We start from the raw sequence: 12900 nt of genomic DNA on the forward strand, positions 1-12900 counted from the left end.
TGAACCCGGGCCACACACATGCCAGGCGAGCGTGCTACCACTTGAGCCACATCCCCAGCCCAAGATTCTCTTCTTGACTGAACTCTAGTCAGGTTCCTCTGAGGTCTTTCTTAGTTAGGCCTCACCCCTGGCCTATAAATTCTTGAACAAAATACTAACATAACTTCTAATAGCTAAATGATACCTCCCTTTAAAGTACATTTCACAGAAAACTCAACACTATCAGAAAACAACAGAAGATAGGGTCCTTATCTCTCAGCATCTGTGAAAGTGTAGGAACCTCTATATATGACTAGTAAACAAACTCAAATAGGTTTCACATAAAACAACTTCCACTTCCTGTTTTTTTTTTTTTTTTGTCGTTGTTGTTTATAATTTTTAACGCTTATTGCAACAGCTTATTACTGATTAAAATCTGTCCTTATCACTTTAGGGTCTGGCTTTATTTTGACAGAGGCTAAGAGTGAGCAATGAAGGTGTTAAGTTTTGTTGTTGTTTGAAAGATGGAAAGATTAAACATATTTGTTTCCTGTTTTTCTTCAAGGAAGCTGAGAAAAGGGAGAAATCAAATATATAAGAAGCTGATGAACATTGGTATAATCCAGTTATTGGAGTTAGAATTCAGAATGTAAGTGAAAATTAATTTTAGAGAGGGAGATAGCTGTTTTTTTAACTGAAATTAGAGATAAAGGTATAGGACATAGAGATAATGGAGAAATCAGATGAAGAATAAAAAGACTGAAGGGGTGAGAAAGAAAAAAGAAAATCTACTCCATCAGAGTGGGCTAAAAAACACAGCTGCAAAGTGAACAGGGAAAAGTATTTACTTCAAGGACATGCTGAATCCATAAAGTGTCACAACAACCTCTTTCTTTGACTACTGGTTTCTTGCTGAGAAACTTTGTTCTCTAAAATCACAGACTAATCAGAAATTACTGTTACAAATTATAACAGTAAGAACAAAACATTCCTGCCTGGAGAATCTAATACATAGAGAAATAGCCTTGATTTCCAAGGTAGAAGAGTAGGGGTGAGGAAAGGGTGTTTCTGAAGACATTTCACACCTATATTAAATTTGCAGGTTTCACATCTATATTAAATTAGATGCCGTTACTCACGGTTCTGTTTTGCATGCGGCCTCTCAAAACACTGTGTCATTTAAATTTTACCAGTATTCCACCAGTCTCCCCAGTGGCCTGGGATTACTCCACCTTTTCCTTTATTTGGTGGGATGCTCCACCATCCTGCTGGTGTAAACTCTCCTTCACTCAGCGTGTCCAACTAAACCTACATAACAATAGATTCATTTCTGGAGATATTAGGATGCTTGGGTGAGCACAGAAGTCACTGGAGGTTTTCATAGTCCAATTTTTCATTTTACAAACAAAAACTGGGTGCCGCGGAGGGAGAGTTTTAAATGTCATTGAAGTTCTTCTCAGCACTCCAGAGTCATTTCCGCATGAAGAAGACTTATGGTATCCTTCTTCTAAAAATATTTTTTTTTTTTTAGTGCTGGAAATCAAACCTAGGGCCTCAAATGTGCTCCTTAAGTGCTCTACCACTGAGCTACATTACCAGCCTCTGGAGTGGATTACTTAGACATGTAATCCACAAATTTATCTAGGCCTTTTTAAGAGCATCTTTATGCTACAGGTCAGTCTTTTCCAACCCAAACCTCTCCCTCTTTGAGATTGACGAATTCTGTAAATCTATTGTTGGGGGAAAGTAGGACCTCTGATTGATTGAATATGTATGAGGCTGCTCTTGTAAAGGTTTGGGAAGCTGCCACTCACCTGTGTGATGCTAGGCCCTGGGCAACTGAGGGTAACACAAACTGTGGGGTGAGGGGAGTGTAGGGGTGAGGGGAGTTAGGGGTGAGGGGAGTGGAGGGGTGAGGGGAGTGGAGGGCTTCTCCACCTCACCCTACTGTTCCACATTTCTTCAGCAACCTTTTTAATTCCTTAGGAGAAATTCCCCCACATACCCCCTTACCCCAGGGTTCCCACCTATTAGCTGCAGAAGGAGCTACTGCGTCAAGGAGAGCCACGCCCCACCCTTCATTCAAATCTCCCTTTTTTGGAAGCGCGCTTTAAAAAGGTGATGTTTTCCCCAGGGGAAAAACGAAAGCAAACACTTCCTTATAGGGATCTGGAAATGAATTTAAACTAAAACATTAATAGTTCAACTCCTTCTCTCCCCAAGAAAAGTTGGCTGAGAGAGTCTAAAGAATTCGGCGCGGGTCGGATTGGTCGCACACAGCCGTCGCCGATTCTAAAGGAATTTCTGCGCTGAACTTCCAGAGAACTTGAATCTGCGACCCCCGCCCGGAGTGGCAGCGGAGCCGCCGGCGCGAAGCGAGCGGGGATTGGTTGTCTGGACGGTCGGGCCACCGCGCCTGCGCAGTCCTCCTCTCAGCGCCACCCTGCCCGGCGCCCAGTCGCCGGTCTGTGGCCTCTAGGGATCGGGCGTCAGCCGGCAAGTGGACAGCCGCGCGGGCGGACAGGTGGGCCCGACTTGCTCGTTATCAGGAGAAAGGAGAGGGCCACTTTCTAGGGCCCCAGCATCTCCCCAGTTCCAGGAGTCTGCCCAGCCCCGCGAGGGAGAAGCTGAAGGAGCAGCCGCCGGTCTACCGGGTACAGCCGCCGCCATGGCTGCCATGATGGATCGGAAGTGAGCCTCGGGGCCAGGGCTGCGGGCGCCGGCGTCCAGAGTCCCGGCTCCCCGGCCGCCCCTGCCTGGGGAAGCGCGGCGCAGCGGACGGCTGACTCTCACGTCCCTTGCGACCCCGGACCCTCAGCTCGGGCCGCTCCCTTCAAGACTGAGAGGCGGGGAGTGGCTCCCGGCCTCTGGCCCCGGCTGCGAGAAAGATGGCGGACCCAGCCGAGTGCAACATCAAAGTAATGTGTCGCTTCAGACCTCTCAACGAGTCTGAGGTGAACCGCGGCGACAAGTATGTCGCCAAGTTTCAGGGAGATGACACCGTCATGATCGCGGTGAGTGACCCCCGTCCCCACCTCTCGGGCCGCTTCTTCGAGCCTGGATGGGCTGGGAGTTCAGGGACGTGTCGGGGTGCAGAACTGAGAGGGAACACTGGTGTCCCGAACACTTTACTGCGGGTTTTCGCAGGTTCAAATAACTCAGTCGGGGAAACTGTTCAGTGAGCCCAGTGGCATTCCTGGATTGTCCCCACCCGGGTCTTCCGCGCCGGGAGATGGGAGGCGCCTGGGCGCAGCCTGGGACACTCCCCCACCTGGGGCGCTGGAGGAGCCCTCGGGGAGCTTAGGGCACTTTTGCCAGTGTTTGTACTCTTACGGTTGCTGATGCTGTTGGTATCTTGGATTACGCCCCCACCCCCCGCCTCATTTACCATTCATTAAATGTGTGATATTAATTCCGAGTTTAACTAAAGCATTGAGCCATGAAACCAGCCCTAATGTATCTTAACTCTTAAGGTGCTTAGTATAAAACTAGCTTTGGAAAGCTAACGTACAACTACAGACATACCTGTCTCAAATGTTCACCTACCCATCTTTTGAGAGATGAATGACTTTTCATTTAAACAGTTACTGTGAAAAATCGAGGACGGTAAAAAGAAATCGTTTTCTTTAAAATCGGAATTATCAATTTAATTTTATGGTAGATTTAAGCAGATTAAGATTTGGTCAAATAACCATCAGAAAAATTCAGACTCTCAAATTTACTCGGTTTTATGGGGTAGCAGTTTAGGAAAGTACTAATAAAAACAAATTTATAAAAAATAACAGTTGAGGGCTGGGGTTGTTGCTCAGTGGTAGAGCGCTTGCCTTGCACATATGAGGCACTGGGTTTGATCCTCAGCATCACATAAAAATAAACAAAATAAAGATTTTTAAAAAGTAACAATTGACCATTGTTGGATTCATATTTATACAGTTAAGGTCCAGGTTGAAGAAAGTTGATTTTGGTAATCCCAGAAATAATAAACCATTGTTCTTTCCTAGGGTAGAACAATTAGTTTTGACTATCATTTAGGAAGACCAGAAGTGAGGATTTTTTGTGATCTGAGAAAATAGCATTCTTAGTTCTAGTAGATTAAATATGAATAAGATATTGCATACAATAGAGTGAACTATGACTAAAAATTAAATCTATTTTGATAATGCCATGTGGTAGAACTTTTTTTTCCCTACATTGTTATCAGGGTGTACAATTGTAATATGTTAATACATTGTTTTCCTCTAATGCATTGTTTTATTTAGTGTATTGTTTGTGCTGTTTAATTTGGAAATAGAACAGAGAGGTCACAGGAGATGGGACATTGATGACTAGAAAGTATTAATGTAGAAAACAGGACTGATGTTGTTTGGAATTTTAATGTGAAGGTTTCCAAAGTTCAACTTTAGTAAAGAATGTGTTAACTCCACATCCCCTTAATAGGCTTTTGGGGAAAAAAAAGAAAAATCGTTAGGTCACTAATAACTGCAAACTGCTGCTGTGTGAAAACTGTCAAGCCAGTTCTTTGTTAACAAGTCTGCAAGAAAAACTCTAGCTATAAATGACATCATAGCAAGGCGGAGAAGTTAAGCACAGTGATCCTTTTCCTTTAGGAGGATAGCATTGACATGGAATGAGTGGATGCATTCGACTTCTGGATTAGTTGTCAAACTTGAGACTACCAGTTTCTTAAGTTTTTATGATTACTCAGCAGTGCTTTACTTAACAAAGCTATTTTTTTCTTTCCCACATGTATTGTCTCTTTAGACTTTTGTTTTTAAACAAACCTATAAGAATTGTTTGCTGGAATGCTAAAATCTAAGGACTCACAAAATTATTATGATTAGGTTAGAAAGTAAACTTTTTGGCTCAAATATGACTTAAAATATGAAGAAAGAGTTAAAAGAAACCAAATAATTACCACAGGAACCATACATTTATTCTAGGCCATTTCCTTTGGAAAATTTATAAGTTTCTTTCAAAGTAGGAATAAATGAAAATATTAGAAATAAAGGATAGGTGTTTTGTTTGTGAATCAATAATAAACACTTTGTTGACCTTTAGATAAACTTGTAAGCCTTTTGTTGGTCTTTTAAGAAAATATAAGGGAACATACATTATGACTCGGTTACATAAAAAAAAGTGTAAGGGATTGGGTAGTTCATTATTTTCAGGAATTGCTTTCTTGCATACAATAGGTACATTTATTATGTGGAAATCCTGTATTTTGTTCAGTTTTTTGAATCAATCATAGGGCAGCTGGAAGGAACAAAATTAGAAAATCTCCAGAAATTCATCTCCTGGTTTGTTTTATTTATCTTAAATATGATTATGAACATCTGTATAGTTTTCAAGTTAAAATTTTTTTATCGCCTTATTGATAAAATTGAAGTACGATAAAATGCACATATTTGAAGTATGCAATTTGATCAGTTTTTACATGTATGTAAACATTACATCAAAATTTAAAACATGTGGGCTAGGGTTGTAGCTCAGTTGGTAGAGTGTTTGCCATGCATGTGTGAGGCACTGGGTTCGATCCTCAGCACCACGTTTAAAAAAAAAAAACCCCACAAATAAATAAAATAAAGGTATTGTATCTGTCTGCAACTAAAAAATATTTTTAAAAATTTAAAACATGTATTTTAGCTTATGATGTTACTGAATTGTAAGCATAAACAGTGCTCATGCAGAAAATTATTTGCTTTTTTTTTCCTAAGTTCAATTTTTAATACTTTGTGCATATATTATTCTGTTACTCAAGGAAGCAGTGACTTTAACATAATATTACCCCATGGCAGGCAAGCCTTTTAATTTTATGGTGTTTTTCTCTGTGTTGTACAGCTTTTAATTTATTAGCAATTTAAATGCTTAGTGAAGTGCTACAAATATTACATTGAATGAAATGAATGATTTTTATGGAAATCTTAAAATGATACAAATATAACCAGTTTGTTTTAAATTAGAGAACTTACCCACAAACCAGGAAGTTCAAATGAGCTTGCTGAAAAACACTGAAAACAAAATCAATAGAAAAACTTCTGTGCCTGCTTATGCTAATTTGCATGATTAAATCATTGCTAATCATAGTTTCTTATGTGGTATACTATAGAAGTTGGCTAGAACCCAAAACTGCCTGTTGTAGTTCATTGAAATGAGAAAAAGAATAAAACTAATTAGATCATCTTGCCCATTTCCTTGCCTAAAGCAAAACATGATTTCCCTTTTTAAGTCATCGATAATTTGGTGTTTGAGCATGATTTGATGGTTTGACTTTGAGAATTGCAAGAGGGAGCCATCAGGTACCTTTATAATTGTAGAATGTTAATGCAAAGTCATTGTCTGATAAAGGAAAATCTCAGGGAATGTGCTTCAAAACCAAATTTGGTATTCAGTCTGGTCTGTTTTAGACTCAAAACAGGCTCACTTCATTTAAGAAATCTGAGGTATGGGTTCCAGTTCAGATAAACTTGTTCTTTTTCATTTTTCCTCCTGAAGCCTAAGTCAGATATGAATGCATCTTATGACTTGAGGTTTGTAAAACTGAGTAATTTTGAAGATACATAGAATTATAGGCTGCATCATGTATATTTCAAGTCTAAAAACCAGGTTTTAAAAATATAGCTGTTTGGATAATTATTTTTCTTTGTTTAATCTATTTGAAAAATTGAGATATGCCTTAATTATACACCATTACAAATAATTTTTGTTTCATAATCTTGATTTCAACCCAGGAAGCCAGGGTCAGTTAATAACTTTTCAACTCTAGATATTTAATCAAAACATTCACCGTTCTTACTAAAACTATAATTAAGTTTTGCAGTCAAGAAGACTACTCGTCAACTTAATGCTAAGCATTTAAGTCGATTTTTTTGTTTAACAATTATATAAATCACTCGCTTTGAACTTATTTATTTTTATATTTATGTTTTATCTTTTAATCATTGCCATTTAATTCTGGTGCGGTGGCCTATGGCGGTAATCCCACCAACTAGGGAGGCTGAGACAGGAGCATCACAGGTTTGAGGCCAGCCTCAGCAACTTAGTCATTGCCATTTATATTATTTTATTAAGGTTGTAGTGGTAGTTTTGCATATTTGCTTCGAGATGCTAATAAAGTAAATAATTGCATGAAGTTCTTTTAAAGCAGGCTTTACTGTTACCCGTCATTTCTGGCATATCTCTTTGTAAATGGTTTAGGACCACTATTTTTAATTGATGTAAAAATTGAGATATGATATTAAGCCGAGTAATATTATTCTTTATGTTTTAAATGTTTATTTTAATAAGGTTTTATAGTTTAACTTTATTTTTGAAGGGATACTTCATAGTTTTCCCTACTTTCTATTCATTAATTTGTTTCTTGTAAGCAAAATTAGATTAACTATTAATTTTTGCTTTCATATCATTCTTTACATAACTGTTATTAAATGTATATTTTGACTAGTTACAATCTCTTGGCTTCTTTACCAAATTTAGGCTATCTCCATTTCAACTCAACCTATATTATAGATCCTAATATATAACTTCTGTTGGTAATCAAGCTCTACCCAGCCTTGTCCTTTATTTCTTTTTGAACTCGACAGTTTATTGTGTAATTAAATATCATTTATTAAATTGTGTTATTTATCCATAATATCTGATATTTTATAATTATTAAGTGTTTTCTGTATAACTAAAGAGGAAAGATTACTTTCTTTTAATATAGAAAAACTATTCACATGGTTTATCTCTGGATGGTGAAAATGCTTTTTTTGGTACTGGCGATTGAACTCAGGCACTCAATCTCTGAGCCACATCTCCAGCTCTGTTTTGTATTTTATTTAGAGACAGCGTCTCACTGAGTTGCTTAGTGCCTCGCTGTTACTGAGACTAGCTTTGAACTCGTGATCCTCCTATCTCAGCCTCCTGAGCTGCTGGGAGTGAATATACTTTTAATTGTATGTTATAATTATATATTTTCAGTGTTATTTACCATGAATATGTCTTTTGTATTTGATTGTCTTTTTTTAACTATAACTGTGGAATTGAATATTAATGTTTCAGTAGCACCTTAGCAAAGGATACTTTCATCTACCTCATAGCTAAAGAATAATCAGACATTGATGCCAAAGTGAGGTCATCTTAGTGTATTTATGAGGAATGCTTTTAGAAGTACAGAGAAAACAAACAGTAGTGGCTTCAATAAATAAGAGGTTATTTCTCTCACATAACAAAAGCCTAAAAATGGGCCCTTAACTCCTTCTATTTCTAGAACCCTGGTTCTGTTAAACTCTTGTCATTCATAACTGTTGAATTTTCATCGTAATATTTGTCATGTTTCCAAGATGGATGCTACAGTTCCAGCGATTCATTATAGGAAGGAAAAAGAGCAGTTTCAGCTGAAATGGTCCCTTTTATCAGGAAAACAACACACTTCTCAGAGACTTCTCAGCAAATGACCATTTCAGATTATCTAGAATTAGGTCATGTGACCACTAATTGCAAGGAGACTAGGCTAGCTGGCCTTCAGGTTTCCAGTGGGAGGTAGCAAGGCAAAAGGGAATTAGGAATGATTTTGGATAGCTCTTTAGGGAGTGTCTGCTTCATTTTAACTGTTATTCCAAGCTTTGGGGAGAAGACTGTAAGATAATTTCTGAAAAAGTAGATCTTTTCCAACTAAGACCTAGAAAGTATTCTATAATGTTATGTTTTTTCTGGGGTCATAATTGTTTTGTCTGTTAGGGCTCAGCTTCTTTTCCTTTAGAAGAAACTGAGGGCAGGCAAATGGTTGTAAATACCCAGAACCTCCTGTCCTCTTTCTCTCATTGTTAGATACTCACTCTCCCTACTAGATTATTTGATTGTTCCTGCTAGTGTTTATACTAGCAGGAACTATATACTAGATACTGTATTGTGATTCTTTTCTACTTCCTTTGGTTTCTTGAATGCTATAAGCTCCTTTCTGCTTTAGGATTTTTAAGCATCTATTCTTAATTCCTATATTACTATCCTTCACTAACCTCTACCCCTTCCTGACTGTTGTTGAAGAGGGTGACATTGAGCTAGGTGCTACTTATTCTTAGATTCTTAAATATCTCTTTTCTAAGAGTGTTTTCCTGACATTTTCCTACTCTCCCCTAAATTCAAGTTCTCCTGTATTCTCTTAGAACTGTCAAAGTACCCAGCTGCATGAGTCAGAATTCTAGTCAGTTAATAGTATAACTAGTCTGCCCGACTATTACTTAATCTCCACTAAAGTAAAGAGAGTATCATCTTGGTCATCATTCTAGGGTGGCATCTCACATTGCGTAAATATATGTTAAATAAAACAGTGCTTCAAAAGCTGTTTCAGTAAACTGAAGCTGAGTGGAGTAGTAGAAAGATGCCTGAATTTTAATATAATTGTTTTACTAACAAAATTAATGGAAGTATTTGAATTCATATTTAGTTTTCTCGTTAACAATTTTTGTAAGTAACTAGGACTTTCAAAATCCTAGTTTCCTTATCTACAAAACGATATTAAGCATTGAAAATAGAGACACAATGCCTGCCAGAGTAGACATTTAAAAAAAAAAAAACAAAAAAACAGCAGTATCTGACTGGCTACCATAGGAGTGCTAATTATAATTACTGGGCTGGGCCCTAGGAACATAACAAAGACTAAAACAGAAATTCTTGTTTTCATAGAGATTATTCTAATGGATTTGTACATGGGGAACCATTAAGATCCCTTCTACTTAAGATAAATAACATGAAATGACGCATACTGTGTATGCTATTTTGAAGGTTAAATATATGATGGCATCTTTAAGGGAGCTTAGAAATATGCACTCACCGTTTTATTTGTGTAATTGAAATGCTTTTCTGTTTTTCAGTCCAAACCTTATGCATTTGATCGGGTGTTCCAGTCAAGTACATCTCAAGAGCAAGTGTACAATGATTGTGCAAAGAAGATTGTTAAAGGTAAATATATTTAACTTGATGTATGCAGTTTACTTATTATAGTCCAAGCAGTAAATAAAAATTTGATTTTTTTTTTTCACATTTATCCAACATTTGCTTTTTCATTATAATGCCCCTTTCTTCTAAATTAGTTGCAGAATAAAGATTTTAAATAATAAAATTACTAAATATAATTAGTAAATACTCTATAATGCTCAAATACCATGATCTCATTCTCCTAGTCAAGGGTGTTCTAAGAATTATCTTACATACTTGTTCTTGATAGATGCATTTCTGTTAGAAACTAGAAGTTTCCAAGGTAGCAGTTCTAGAAATAGAACAGCCTGAAAATGAAAACAAAATGGCTAGACAAGTTTCTAAAGTCAGTAGAAAATGGCATTTATCTTTTTTCAGTTCCATTGTTATTCCTTCTCTTAAACTTTTGTAATCAGCAGAGAAACCTTTGACAAACTTAATAGCATTTGCCAAGGGTGAGAAAAGCATGCACAGTCCAGTTAATACAGTTATCTTATACTAGAATATGTCCCAATTTTATATTTTCTAAAATCATAGAATTCTAGATTTGAAAGGGTGCTGAGTTGATTGCGTATTTTCCAGTTACTATAAAAGTACCTTTTTCAAAGGAACCCTACAGTTAAATAGCTATTTATGATACAGTTCATTTCATTTTTTTGACACCTGTAGTGTTAAAAGGGGCTCTTAGATTGAAGCAAAAACTTCTTTTTTTTTCTTGTGGCATTTACTCAAAGTAGATGTTGGGATTTGGTATAAAAGTAAACAGGTTAGATTAAGTAGGAGCACAGACAGTGTGGTGGTAACACGAGAAGAAGTAGAGTTTGTGGATAGAAGTGAGTTTATAGATGTGATGGAAAATGTAGACATTCTTTTCATATTAATACCATATTGTATGTGATATAAAAAGCAAAGTCATCACAAACAATGGGGAAGGGGGATGGGGGAGACATGAAATGGATGGATTAGGAGAGGGTAGCGGTATTACCAGGCAACGATCTGGACCAATTTGAGGTTAGCTGCCAGAAGAGTTGAATGTACCCATTTGGAATTTTTTCTGGCAAGTACAAAAGAGGAAGCAAAGGGCAAGAAAAATGAGATAATCATCAAGGGAGAGATTATATGGTGCAACATGGAACTTAAGGTGGGTAAGTTGCAGGAAGAAGGGCATGAGGGAGGCTGAAGGACAGTTTCAATGGTGGCAAGATTGGTGGGTTATATAGATCAAAATGAACACAAAGGTTTGCTGGAATCTGGGTACTAAGAAGAATTGAAGATGTATCTTAAAATTGAGATTTTAGAGGCAATATAGATAGTAGTGAAAAGGTTGGGATCTTACCATGGAGTTAGCATCTGATTAAATTAAGGACTAGATCATAGAAAAATTAATATCTTAGAGGCCAGGGTGTTTTAGTGAGTCATCTTCTATATGAACACTGAGATCACCAAGAATTGCAACAGGAGTGGTATTGGTGAAAGATAGTAAACTGAGTGTTGAAATCTTTGTAAGAGGAAAGTGACTAGAAAAAAGAGGTATAGGTAGTGTCATCTTATGATGTGAGCATCAGATAATTTTCCAAATGGATCTATTATTGAACATAATTACTACATTCTTTGTGATGTCTTATGTCCTGATATCTAAAGTAACGTATCTACTACTTTTGTTCTGTTTTATAACTGTTTAGAATTCTAAGGTGCATCATCTGTTTCTTGAAATTTTCCACTTTTCTAAAAGATTAGTTTTTGTTTTTGTTTTTGTACAAAGGATTGAACCCAGGGGCACTTAACCACTGAGCCACATCCCCAACCCTTTTTATTTTTTTGAGACAAGGTCTCACTAAGTTGCTGAGGCTGGTTTTGAACTCATAATCCATTTCCTTTTGGCCTTCCGAGCCACTGGGATCACAGGCATGTGCCACTGTGTCCAGCTTTTATTAGCTTTTTAAATAAAAGGACATGATTGTTCCTTGAGCTGTGGGCAATTTAAATGTACAGATCTTTTTCACATGCGTTGCAGCCAGTTTAAACCCCATTCTATAGTTGTACATTAGAGTGTAAGCCTAATGTAAAGAATAGGTTCCATTTTATTCATTTTAGCTCCTGATCATATTTTAGTGTTGTTTTGACATTTGACTTACTCTAGTAGCTCTACCAACTTGACTGTTAGCATATTTTTTAAGTCTTTTATGGTGTCTAGGACATCAAAGTTTAAAAAATATTATTTTAAATCATCTGTAAAATGCTTAATGGATTGTGGTCCTTAGACCAAATTTCTAAAAACTAAATAATGCTGGCTTTTAATTAAATCACACTGCTTGGTGGTATTCAGCCAACTTCAGAGCCTGTCACCTGTGTAATCTGCTTCATTGTCAAAATACCTACAAAAAGATAATGAAAATTTTGGTTCTTTCTGTGAAATTGTGTTGCATGACCCTGGTATTTCCCCCAAAGTACCAACTCAATGTAATCAAATAGGAAATGAAGTTAGTTTGACCATATTTTTTCTTTATGAAATTTTGGTATACTTGTCTATAGTTCCCAAATCTATTATTTTTTTCCTTTTTGGAAATGAGTATAACATTCGCAAGTTATTCATATCCTGTAACCTTTGTTCTCTCTTGACTTTTAAAACTTACCTGTAGTAACTGAGAGATTTTTATCCCTGGAATTAATTCTCTTTGTAACTAGAAACTTGGGCTCATTTAAAACCTTTTTTCCTGTCAGCCTACCCACATCAATTCTTTCCAGTTTATTCTGGTTTTGTTTTGAGGATCATCTTTCTGGAAGATAGTGATAAAATAGGAACATCTCTGTTTTGGTATCAGTTAACATCCTCTTTCTTTAGCAGTGAAAGTTTATTTGTTCATTAATATTTTTTCTGGGTATTGCTTTAAAAGCTCATTTTTGGGCTTAAGGTTTTTTTTTTTGTTGTTGTTGTTGTTGTTTTGCTTTTATAAGATTTACCTTGGG

At 36.9% G+C, this 12900-nt stretch overlaps 1 protein-coding gene across 1 annotated transcript in view; it reads left to right on the forward strand.

Moving 5' to 3' along the window:
• Positions 1-2436: 2436 nt before the first annotated feature.
• The window catches only part of Kif5b (kinesin family member 5B), a 43778-nt gene continuing 33314 nt past the window's right edge, over positions 2437-12900 (forward strand). The window contains exons 1-2 of the mRNA XM_076873041.1: positions 2437-2993; positions 9831-9918. Coding sequence (XP_076729156.1) covers positions 2868-2993; positions 9831-9918 — 214 coding nt within the window. The 5' untranslated portion in view covers positions 2437-2867. The remainder of the gene's footprint in view (positions 2994-9830; positions 9919-12900) is intronic.

This window comes from Callospermophilus lateralis, chromosome 13 (genome assembly GCF_048772815.1).
Source record: "Callospermophilus lateralis isolate mCalLat2 chromosome 13, mCalLat2.hap1, whole genome shotgun sequence".
In the NCBI taxonomy this organism is placed as follows: domain Eukaryota; kingdom Metazoa; phylum Chordata; class Mammalia; order Rodentia; family Sciuridae; genus Callospermophilus; species Callospermophilus lateralis.